General features: G+C 36.7%; 2 protein-coding genes across 2 annotated transcripts; both read right to left on the minus strand.

Moving 5' to 3' along the window:
- Positions 1-735: 735 nt before the first annotated feature.
- On the minus strand, positions 736-9,712 carry slc26a6.1 (solute carrier family 26 member 6, tandem duplicate 1). The gene is made up of 19 exons (XM_084087468.1): positions 9,438-9,712; positions 8,047-8,189; positions 7,770-7,909; positions 7,251-7,361; positions 6,447-6,595; positions 5,785-5,949; positions 5,558-5,704; positions 4,643-4,725; positions 4,381-4,528; positions 4,148-4,261; positions 3,700-3,777; positions 3,514-3,609; positions 3,277-3,383; positions 3,101-3,170; positions 2,731-2,820; positions 1,843-1,983; positions 1,590-1,644; positions 1,319-1,428; positions 736-1,153 (listed from the first exon to the last, which is right to left on the minus strand). The coding sequence occupies exons 2-19, from the start codon at positions 8,187-8,189 to the stop codon at positions 1,124-1,126; spliced, it is 1,977 nt and encodes a 658-aa protein (XP_083943594.1). The 5' UTR covers positions 9,438-9,712; the 3' UTR covers positions 736-1,123.
- Positions 9,706-12,623, minus strand: LOC311066337 (uncharacterized protein). Its single transcript, XM_084087481.1, has 4 exons — positions 12,108-12,623; positions 11,651-11,750; positions 11,491-11,548; positions 9,706-10,718 (listed from the first exon to the last, which is right to left on the minus strand). Coding segments are annotated over exons 1-4 (624 nt in total). The 5' UTR covers positions 12,110-12,623; the 3' UTR covers positions 9,706-10,254.
- Between the last annotated feature and the right edge of the window lie 534 nt (positions 12,624-13,157).

Here is a 13,157-nt window from a genome sequence, read left to right on the forward strand (position 1 = left end):
AACCAATTGGTTTTGTACGAGTGAATTGTTAACGGTAGATCTTTGAAACACATTTTTGCCCATCCTGTCTCAAGATCACTAAAGTGTTTTGATCTGGTGAAGTAGAGACATTTCTTGTCTTTATTTGAGAATATACAGACTTGTACTTATTTATACTATAGGTATTTATACTTTCAACTTAATGCGTGTATGTACATTACCTATAGCTTGGGGAAAATTGAACTAATACTGACCAAACATTCCTTTGCGGAAATTTTGGGACGTCCTCAATTGTAATACAATTTTATTTAATTTAACCAGAAATCCTAAAAATGCTAAAGGTTTTCTGTTGGTGGTATCATTAGGGTTAGTTTGCAGTGATTATGATTAGTTTTATATAATATAAGCTTATATGTCCCCAGTAAACGTGTGAGCGAGATGAGCTGCATTAAATATTAATGTGGCCTCTCCCCAGCACCTGGCCTGAGAACAAAGTCTCTTCTAATGGCATTTATGGTTCAATTCACTGGAGGTGCAAGAAGAACATTACCACAACACACTTGTGTGAACTCTATGTATATTAATTGAATTGTAATAAGCTGGTGGAGTTTGGCTGTTGTCAGACACCCTGTTGTATTCACTGGAGTGGTAATAATTATTTAGATCTTTATTTTCCATACTATTCATGTTTCGATATGTTGTTCTTTTGAACATATTTGATTTATTTTACTGTCTACAAACCAAATTGGTCTCTAACATAAAAACATACTGTGTGTTAATAAGAATCTGGGAGATTACAGATGCACAGACAGGCAGTACATAAAGTTTCTAACCTAAAAGTGGAAAAATGACTAAAACAAATAAACCATATAAAATCTGTTTATGGTGTCAGAGATAATTTCACGTTCAATAGCCGTTAAACAAACAGCTGTTGCCACATATCACCTTAAATCCAGATGAATGCCAAAAGTTGCTTCAAACCATTAAATCAAAATAGGAAGTTCTTCTCCTTTCTAGAAATGTCTAGAAATGTCTGAAATTCTAGTTTTGTCTAGAAATGTCTCATCTAAACCCCAGTGTTGAAGGGTTCTTTCAGGTTTGCAGGTTCATGTATCTGCTGTTCATGAAGGGAGGTCATTAAAGGTCACAGCTCTGTAACATCTGTGCCTGTGTTCTGTAAAATATAGATGCGTAATTTAATTAGAACAGAAAATGCTATTGAATTACAGCAAACTACAACAGCCCTATACAAACACAAAGAGGAAAAAATAGCAAAATAACCAGAAGACACAGATATAACAGCATTTAAACACACACACACACACACACACACACACACCTGTAGCCCCTGGTAGTGTAGGACTGCATGATGCACTGAGGGGAAAAATGAGGAAAGAGACAGAAAACCTGGAACTAAACCATGGTTCTTTATCTGAGATAGTAAACCATCTAGAAACAAACAAGAAATACAGAATATATGAGTGCATTAAACATGTTAAATAGTTCAGTTCTTGGATGAACTATTCCTTTAAAGTCACAGTGTATATGCTAATATAAAAACGTCATGTTTGATCATGTGAGAGAGTGGCTGTGTGTCTCAGACGTGCTACCTGGACATGCAGCACAGAAAAACGAGGTCTGTGTGTTCTCAAAGTCCTGAAGCACCTGTGACCCAGAGAGAGCGGTAAGACACGCACATTCGCAATCAAACACAGACACAATGACATGCAGAATTTAAACTGCCATTCATTAGTTAGGAGTTCATGAGAGTCAGTAACAGGTAATCTATTTCTGTTCATCTCTGGTAAAATATCAACACTTCTACGTGTGTGTGTGTGTGTGTGTGTGTTCTGTGCCACTAACTGATTTGAATGTGTCAATGGCCACTGAGTCCATGAAGGTGACTCCACTGAGCTCCAGAATAACGCAGTGCTGCACACTCTGAGCCCCCTGCTGGTCTGGAGGACTTACTTCAGGATTCTCCTTAATGCCTTTACTAACTGCCTGCACATACATAAATAATAATAAAATATAGACATATTTGAATGAATGGAAAGCAGGGAGCTGTAATGGAGGTTGAACTAGGGGTGTGTGATATCATGATTTTTGATCGTGGATGATTAAAATGTCTCCACGATCTACTTTTGAAGAAATATCGTGCTACAGTGTATTCTATCAGTTGCAGTTCTGGCGCTTCCATCCCAATATGCTGTACAATGCGACGTACATTCACATCACGTTAACGCAGAGGTCGAGTTACACAATTCACAAAAGTTCGTTATTTGCATGTGCTTTAAAGCCTTGCCGGTGTTGTGCCGAATTTCCACCCCCGCCAAATTATTACCCCCCTAGTATTGGTAGGTTTAGGATTAGTTGTGGGGGAGGGGTTAGGATTAGGGGTGGGGTTAGGATTAGGCAATCAGGTAGGTTACTGACTTAAACGAGGGGGGTAATAATTTGGCAGGGGGTCGAAATTCGGCACAGCACCGGTGCCAATGTCCCTGTTGGTGTGCCCGTACCAGTGTGTCTGTGCCGGTGTCCGTACCGGTTTGTCGGTATCCGTGTCGGTGCCGGTGTCCGTGTCAGTGTGCCAGTGTCGGTGTGTCCGTGCTGGTGTGCCCGTGTACGTGCCGGTGCCAATGTCCGTAGCACCGGCATTGTGATAAATCATAATAAAATTGTGAATCGTGATTTTCCTGAAAAAAATTGTGATACGATATTTTTGCCAAATCGCCCACCCCTAGGTTGTACCTGTTTTAGTGATGTGAAGGTCTGGTCTGCATTGGCGTAGTAAAGTGGATTACAGCAGGAAAACACAGTAACTCCGGGGACCTGGAGTGCCTGAAACCACAAAATTCAGGGAATTCTGGAATCATTAACATTTATTATTGGTTACAAAAAGTTTCTTATGCTTACCAAGGGTGCATTTATTTAGTCAAAAATACAGTAACAAAAAAACTGTGATATTGTGACATATTGAAACTTTAAATAACTGGTTTCTATTTTACTATATTTTATAATGTATTCATGTGATGGCAAAGCTTTATTTTCAGTAGTCATTACTTCAGTCTTACTGTATTTTTGATCATGTAAATGCAGCTTTGGTGACATAAGACACTACCTTTGCATATTTCTCCACATCCTTGTAACAGTCTGTATCAGCAATATGCCCAAGAACTGCAGACCTGGCACTGAAAAATTTGGAAAGAGGAAGAATAAGTCAGTATGAGAAAGATGAGAAAAAGAAAGATAGAGAGAGACACTGTAGATAAATATCAGACAATGCAGATGACTCACTGCTGTGTCCTGAAGACAATGGTAAGGACAGAAAACACAATTGCAATGCCAAGCCCCAGGTCCAGGTTAAACACCAGGGCACTGAGCAGTGTCACTACCCACACAACCTGCAGTCTCAGTGGGAAATACACACAGGAAACACCCTGAATGAAAGGCCTACATGGAACATGATTCTGATTCAGGTGCATGTTGTACTTGGGTCAGTTATGTTAGGATGAATGGACTGGGTGCCCTTACCAGGTCCAAGCGGTCGGTATTCCACAGTTTAGGCACATCTTTAACTTGTGCAAAAACCCCTTGCAGATTAACTAAAATAATTACAGCCAAAACTGTCTGAAACACACACAAATACACTTTATAAAATCACATTATTACAATATATCTGTTTAATATAAACTTCCCAATTGAATGTGATATTGGGACCTTTGGAAGCTGCTGAAAAAGGGGGCCGAACTTCAGCAAGATCAATAGAATTATCAGTGCAGACACTAGAGAAGACACCTGAGAAGAGAGAGGTCATGTTCATCACGGAGCATTGGCATTGGCATCATGGACATTTCCTTTTAAGTATGTGGTTTGGATTTTATCGGTGAGCTTTTGCTGATAAGAAAGAGAGATGTTAATGTTCAATTCCTTAATAACAGAGTCACATGCTGCATTTCCTACAGCACAATTCAGTTTCAATTTGTAAATAATGAATGCAAAAAAAAATTATGTAATTAAATGTCTATACTTCATGTGGCCAATGCCTGAAAAACACTAAAAGTCTGAGAAAATACTCAATATAATCTTCCCATGTAATGTGATTCGCAGGGAGTGTACATTTGTGCATATACATTTGACTGTAACATTAGCCAGCAGGTGTTTGCACCTGAGTTTGTCCGCCTGTACTCTTCTGCACTGTGCTGCGAGATATGGATCCACTTACTGGAAAGCACTGGAACACCCCTCCAATAGAGTTACACAGACCCATAGCCAACAGCTCCTACAGGAGGGAGAGACCATTTGTGATCAGACAGAGAAGCTGCAAAGAGGGCCTCTATACTAGCCTTATTGTGAGGTTCCAGGGAACAAATTGTTAAAGTTACAACATTTGCTTGTTACCTGGTTGCTGTGAAAGGGGTACCCATGTTTATGAGCAAACATCATGCCCAATGAAGCTTGGAAACCATAACCCACCACTGCTAGTGCAAGAGCTGTCAATAACAGCTCCTGAGAGAAGGAGAATGATGGAAGGGAGGGAGGTGAAAGACTTAGGGATGGAAAAGGAGAGAGAAAAGAGGACAAATGAGAGAGAGAATAAGTTTCAACACCGAAATACGTCCAGCTAATTGGTTCTGTAAAGAAAATCCAACACTCTGCTGACCCGGTTGGTATGGGTCCAACGATTTGTATTCCATACTGACCGGACAAATCAAACTGCAATGATGACAGAGTGGCAGAGATAATCTAGGAACATGAAGAAAGAATTACTGTTGCACAGAAATATTTAAAAAAAAGGAAACCATGCTGTTTAATTCATTCAAATTAAAACTTTTGCGGTACTACTCCAATACGGTTCCATTTGTTAACATTAGTTAACTACATGAATTAAATATAAACAATGAAAAATATTGATTAATGTTATTTTAACATTTACTAATACCTTATTCAAATCAAAAAGTTGTATCTGTTTATATTATTTACTGGAACTGAGCTAACATGAACTAACAGTTAACAGGTGTATTTAACTAATGTTAACGAAGCTATAACAAATGTATTGTTCTTTGTTAGTTAATGTTAGTTAATGCATAAAGTAATATATAGTAATGGGATATAGTAACAAAGTAATGGGACCTTATTGTAAAGTGTAATCACATTTCTATTCACATAAAAATAAAAACTAACACAACTGGGAAAAATAACAGCCACAAATTAATTGTAGTTCATGATCCATGGAATATTATAAAACTTGAAACCTTCCAGTTTTAAACATAAAAATTACATTAGGCAGAAATAACACTAGACTGTAATGGGAAATTTAAAAGTAAAAATAATAAAACAAATAAAAAATAAAATAATATGATATGATATGATATATAAATAAATTGAAACTTAAAAAACGTAATTGATGAAAGTGAAAACTAGCAATAACTAAACTATAGGACAAATTGAAAACAAAATTATATTGACAAATACTACATTAAATAGAAACTAAATAAATTAAAAACTATAAAAACCCTGTTTCAAGTGTGTGTGTGTGTGTGTGTGTGTGTGTGTGTGTGTGTGTGTGTGTGCCCACCAGTACCAGCTCCCATGGAATGGGAAATCGAGTGCTCCAGCATGAATTCAGCACCTTTCCACCAACAAGTATAACCAGGGAGACAAAGGAAATGACTAGTGTCGCTGGTAATACACTCCTGATTTCAGACACAATGTTTGAAAACATCTGTCGAACACACATATGTACATTCAGCATTTGAGATATACAGAGACCACAGAGGTAAAACACACAGAGCTCATTCTCACCCAGAACACAGCGAGGACGCCTCTGTGTCTGACTATGGAAATGCCCATCAGTAAAGGCAGCTGGTGAACAGTCACATGGATGGCAGCTGCCATAGTGTATCCACTGACCAACGGCTGAGACAACCACCGACACACTCCTCCACAACGCAGCACATATAGCGCAATCTATATGGGGAGAGTTTTATACAAAGACACACACACTCTAATACAGAATTAAAGGCAGGGTATGCAATTTGTTTAATAAACACTTTTGTTATACTTAAAACTCTCCTCACATCCTGACAGCAATCAATAATTGCTTTAATTATGAGATGCCAACCTCATAGCTGTTCAAGACTCGGATTTAAGCATTTCTATGTCAACAACACTATCAACGCCAAAATGAATCAGCAGCAGTCAGATGGTACAAGTAAGAGCTCTGTAAGTTGTTTAAGTTCATTATTATTGTAATGTTATGTGCTTTGAGACATGAGGTAGTTTAACGCCGTCTCTCGTAATGCTTTGCAGACTCTGCTGTGTGCGTTCATGTGTTTTGAAGGAGGCGTGGCTTTGGAGACGCTCTGAAGGGAGGGTGGGATCTTATGTTTTCAAAGCTAGCTTGCTATTGCTAGCCTCTTCGCAATTGCCTATCCTACATTTAATACAGCATGTGTGTGTTTTACCTGCATTAATCCACACAGAATGGTCAACTGAGCTGCAAAGGCAACTCTCATGCGTTCAGCCTCAATCTCATCGCTCTCTGCTCCGCTGCCTGGCAACACCACATCACCTGTTACTGTACCGACCATGATGGAAAGGATAGAAAAAGTACCTGTGGATCAGACAGATCAACAGATAGACCTGAATGGCCAATCAAATAAGAATCAAGCCACTTGATGGACTACCAATATTTATATATTAAATAAAGTTTAATATGTTTTAGTTCATTTGTTAGGAAACAAGTATTCATTACTTTAATGAGCTCATCGTTTCTGCCTTAAATTATTACATTGTTTAAATTAATAAATTTTTAGCTAACTGATTTTGTATATGTACATTTCTGAAATACATAACTTAGACAGTTACCTCTGATAACAGATCACTCTAAATTGTAATGTGGAATCATGCATTTTCTGTAAAGCTGCTTTGAAACGATGTGTATTGTAAAAAGCGCTATACAAATAAATGTGAATTGAATTGAAGTTCAAACTACTTTATGTAGTTGTATATTTTATTGTTATTAGTTGTTTTATACTTAATTTTAAATGTATATTTTATTTTAATATGCTTAATATGTTTTTACTGTGTTATATTATATATTTTTATTTTGTGTTATTATATTTACAAATCCATATATTGAAAAAAAATAACAAATGGGCTTGTTACAACATTTAATTTTTTGGGTGAACTACTCCTTTAAAATCTTTTTTCTTGCAAATCGGCACTGTGTACGTACCTGCAAAGATAGTTCGCGTATGTGTACTTACCCACAGAGATGTGTCTGGATGTTCCAAATATAAAGTAGATGAGAACAGGGTAGAAAGACGAATACAGACCAAACACTGGAGGAACTGCAGCCAGCAATGCATTAGCCATCCCTACGGGAATTGAAAAAGGCTGAAAATGAACAATTTGTGTGTAGAAGAGTGTGCAGTTCTGTACAATATAATTAGTCATTACATCCACTTTATCTGTCTGATTTGAACCACGGTGCATTGTGAGGAAAATTATTGGCTGCCAGCCGATAATGCAGATCTGTAGGTGTCTATTATGAAAAACAGGACGATGAAAATCATAATCGACCCCTCACATCAAAGGCACTTCAAGTGTCTACACTCTCAGATAGACCATAAGAACCCTAAAAACAGACCATGATTTTAATCTACATTGACCGTGATAAAATCTTTATACTTAATACTTGCAAATAAAGTTTCTTGTAAGCCATACATGCATATATTTATAGCATATAGCAGCTCAAATATCACAGGATTGTGTGTGTCTTAAACCTTGAGGCAGGTGCATGATTCCCACACTGATTCCTGATATCACATCTCCAACAGCATTTTTCCTGAGCGAGTATTGTGGCAGCCATGACAAGAGAGGTGCAATAGACAGGAAGCAGCTCTTCAGCCTTGGACCTGAATACCTGATGCAAAACAACAAGAGAAATTAATGGTCAGTGTGTGTATTTCTCATGGACACTGTGTCTATTTTGTGATCACAATTATCTTAAGTGTGCATGCTTCTTAAATAAGCTCCTATACTCTTCTCACCCACACTCACCGGCTCTCCTCCTTCAGCTTTTCCCAAACTGTCTGATGCTCCTTCCACCTGCGCTGTCCCTGGATATCTAGTTGTGCTTCATTCAGACCATAAACAGGATTAGGATTGAAATTCTCACTCTGTGAAAGTCTTTGATTGTCCATCTGTGAGAACAAGAAGTAGTAACTAAAACAGGCACAATCCTAAAACAGAGTATGATTATGTTTCTCATGTGCTAAGCTGTTGCCGTGGCCTTGAACTCAGAGCAAACCGTCTATTATCATTCTTACAAGCAAACACATCTAAACCAAATAAACTGGAAGTCTAAAATTGGAGAGAGAGAGACAGATTCTGCACTATAAGACTTCCAAAGTGTTATTTATTTTCTCAAATGTTCACAGACATTCATCTTTGGATCAGCTTCGGTCTGACCAAAGGTTAAATTTTAATCTACCACTCCTGAAAACAGAGATCATATTAAACATCACGTGAGCGACAGCTTGTACTCAACAGACTTGTTTCAGTTTTTACTGTTGTACTTTAATAATGATCTCCAGATAATGTTTATGCAACTTCCTTGTAGGAGGCAGGGCTATATTATCCAATGAGAAGACACGCCACTCTTCAACAAATAATGCTTATTCAGTCATTAGAAAATTGACCTTTGACACTCTCTCTCTAAATACAGACTGAAGCTACAGAAGACATACATCAAGTCAATATGCAATGTTTTATTTATATATTTATCAGTAAATGGACAGAACTCAACACAAGCAGACGTTACACCAGAATAAATGTTTCTGAAGCCATATTTATACGTAAAGGAAATTATTTTTCTAACACACAGTATTACAGTTTAAAAAGAATACCAGTTACAAAATTTGGTGGGAAAACACTAAAGTATGTAAACTATCTGGTCCCGACTAAAGGGCGCAGTCTTAACGGGATGGTTCACCCAAAAATGTAAATTCTGTCATCATTACTCACCATCAATTTGTTCCGAACCTGTATGAGTTTCTTTCTTCTGTTGAACACAAAAGAAGATATTTTAAAGAATGTTGGCAATCGAACCGTTGACGGTAAGTTAGCCATTGACATCCATAGTAGGAAAAAAAAATACTATAAAAGTCAACTGTCTGGTTACAAACATTCTTTAAAATATCTTCTTTTGTGTTAAAGAAAGAAACTCATACAGGTTTGGAACAACTTGATTGTGAGTAAATGATGACAGGATTTTCATTTTTGGGTGAACTAGGCCTATCCCTTTAATAGTGTGCAAAGATAGCAGCAGCCAAAACTGATAACGCATCAAAGCTCATCTGCGACTATCAGCACTCTTTGATAGGAGCACACGTGAGGACAGTTGAGTGTGCAGTAAAAGTGTAAATAAGCTTATCAATTAGTTTTCTTACCTTGTCAAGAGAATTCCCTGAATTCTGTTCTGTGTGTCCTGAGGAAAGCACTTTATTACCCCTGTGCACATGACCCGAATAGCTCAACAATACCTCAGGCCACCTGTGGGACGTATCTCAGCTCAATGTCTCCCCTTAAATATTTTCATTGTTTTCTGTTGTTTAAAGGTCTGATTTATAATGTTACCTCATATATAATTAATCACAGATGCTGTCTCCACCCTATAATCATCATGGTAATTTCCCCCAACTCTGTGTCTCATTGGTAAATATAAATTTAGACGGTGCTTAACATTAGAAGGTAAAAGGTTGTACAAACTCACACCCACACATCCTCTAAATATACATTTAACAACCTAAAAAAAGTATCAAAAACAACAAACACAAGCTGGGGAATTTCCATTACTCCATTGGTATACTGTATATATATAAATACATATACATTTTTAAAGTAATGATTTTTTTAAAAACATATATATATATATATGATTACTTGTATTTTATTCAGCAAGGATAGAGAAAATATTTTAACCTGTATTAAGTAATATTTCACAAGATTCATGTTTTACTGTATTTTTGATAAAACAAAATGCACCTTGGTGACCATATATGCAGTGCATCATAAAAATTACGAAGTGCATCTTTAACCTTCAGTCCAACAGCAGAAATGTGCACCACAAACAGGATAAAAAGCCAAAAATGTATCCAACATCACTCTTAATCTAAAAATCTGATTAAGCATATAATGCTGATGTGAAGTCATGCCATAGCCTGGTAATTTTGAGCATGATGTAAATTTGCAGTATTGAAAATTTCCTCAGTATTGAAACTGCCTCAGGAGCACAGTGAGATCTCTGAGCCGCTCCGCTCTGCTCCGTGCGGACTGGTGAACCGGCAGCTCAAAAAACGAAAAAGTGAAACTTCGAGAAAAGCTCAGATTTGTTACTTGCCTCAGAGGGGGTAAACGGGGAGGTCTAGAGGGGTGTCTTGGTGGAAGGGGCTTGCGTTTTACTCTGGCACTCCGTCCATTCTCAGGTTCAATGTTTTTGATTTGAGAAGGGGGTGGAGGGGGTAGCGGAGGATCTGGTGCTGTGATTGGCTTCGAGTGGGCAAGAGGAAGGGGTGAAAGTGGAGGGGGGAAACTGGTAAAGGAGGACTCGGAGTGGGAGGAGCCTTCCCAGGGTGCCATGCTGTCAGGGGCCACAGATGAGATGGGAGGATGGCCACGTTTTCTCATGTCGGCCTGAGAAGGATGCTGAGGGGTGGATAGAGAAGGCCTTGCTAAAAGCAGAATAGATGAAGAAATAGAATCAGAATTGTATTGAAGCATGTTTCCACATTAGAATAAAAAAAAAAATTGAGACTTTATTTTTTGTAGTAGCGACTACATATTTCTAAATTGCGACTATTTCTCATAATTGCGACTTTCTTGCAAATGTAATTTTATATTTCATTATTGTGATTTTTTCCATAATTGCAACTATTATATTTATATAATTGCATCTATTTTACTTTATGTCTCACGACAATATATTTATATCGTATTTGCGAGTATTACAACTTGTAATTGTTTTTTATATCTGGTATTTGCAACTTTATTTCTCACAATTGCTACTCTTTATAAACTTCATTACCTGTTCTGATGTAGGAGACAGGATCTCATATATTTCTAAATTCCCCTTTATTTAACTTTATCTCACACACATGTTCAGTTCTAATTATCCCCTCACCTAACAAGTCCATTACAAAGGCACATGTCGGGACAATAGCAGCTAATTAACGTAGCACCTCCTGAATATCCTTGAGTTTGTACTTGCATTGTCTATTGATGAGCTCAGGTAACATTGTGTAGACAGGAGAAACAAAGATCAATGTAAACACACAGTTTATATGTCACGTATAAGGACTGATTAGCATTGCTTCTCGTGCATTGTTATTAAAAAACATTGGATTTCCAGTCAAATCAGTTAATATCTGACAACATCTTGCCATACTGTATTAATGCACTGATTCCATAAAAGTAATTTAACTATAGGTGATGTGTTGACTATACCTGCAGTTCTGTTGCCTGATGAACCAATCAGAGGAAGCCTATCCTTCGATATATTGTCCTGTATAGTGATATCACACACGATCATGACTGTTTAATGATGTTATTTGAGTTAATGTGCTGATACTGTATATTCACTTGTATATTCAATCCATTTTCATACCGTGTCATTCTCAGCCTCCTTTTTCTTTCGTTTTTGAGGTATCTTAGAGTTCTTCTTTCCAGATTCCTCCTCTTTAAGGGCTTCTCTGAACCGTGACATCCTTTTTCAAAAGATCAAGACACACACTGTGACTCACTTCAAACAAAGAGACACATCATCTTCATAATAAAATAAACATTAACTGAAATAAAATAGCATGCATAAAGATATTTTATTTCAGCTACTTTCTCATTGTTGATGTACTAAAATAAAAAATAATAAAAACATACATAAATTACAAAAACACACAACAATATGACCAAAACCTTAACTAAGATTAAAATAAAAATAAAAAATAAATAAAAATAAAGACTAATTAAAAACATCAATAAAAACTTAAATAGTCTCTCAATTATACTAAAAGTAACATTGATTGCCATTGCAGACTTTTACTCACATTAGTCATTATTATACTCACATTATCCTTTCAACTTTTATCTTCTTCTCCTCACATTTTGTCACTCCTTTTTTACATCATGCAATCAGAAAATATTATCATTCCTTTCTTTCAAATTCTGCAAACCTTGTGGCTTTATATCTTTGACTCCCTCACGTGTTTCCTTTCCTCTCTAGCTTTCATTCGTTCAGCTGTGGATTAAAGGGACTGGCCATCGAGCCGCTACGATGATGAACAAAAGGGAACTGGAGAAGGGGGTGAAATATTTATACTTAGTTGCACAGCCAAAGCCCCCCAACACACTGTGTACCCTCTCTCTCTCTCTCTCACTTACCCACACACACACACACACACACACACCTGCTGGCCTGTAGCCCAGGAAAGCATTGATCCATTACACACGCGTGATTATATCTTCAAGCCATAAGCCACTCACACACATGCACACGTACACAGTCGCAACATATTTGGTACAATTTAAAGGTTTGGACACACCTACTCATTCTTTCCATATTCAATTATATATTTTGCAACAGTATTGAAGGTGTTCACATGTATGCTTGGCCCAGTTCATCCATTTCATTAATTACAATTTTATTTGTCATTTATTTTTGATATATGATTCATATGATTACAAGCATTTCAAACACAAGCCTCTCTTATTTTAGTAAGCATATACTATTATAGTATTTATTAATGTTTTTAATTGGCTTTCATTTTGATATTTTCACTTTTTAATTTAGTTTTAGTAATCTTATGTACTTTTGTCATTTTTATTATTTAAAAAGAATAATTCATATTTTTTTAGTTTTATTAATTTTAGTACTTCAACGACCAGTTTAAGTTTTTCATTAAATATTTATACTGTAGTCAACATTGAAGTGGATCAAAACCTTTCATCAAAGTTATACATGAATTTTGAACAATACCCGTCCTTGTCTTGGACAACTTTGATCAACTTTTTGATCCACTTCAAAATGTTGAATTTGTATTTTATTTCAGCTTTATTTCAATTACCGAAAATGTTTTTTAATAGTTTTGCGTTAGTTAACAACAACACTGGCCGTTATA

The sequence above is a fragment of the Abramis brama genome (assembly GCF_963993115.1).
Source record: "Abramis brama genome assembly, chromosome: 16".
NCBI classification, from domain to species: Eukaryota; Metazoa; Chordata; class Actinopteri; order Cypriniformes; family Leuciscidae; genus Abramis; species Abramis brama.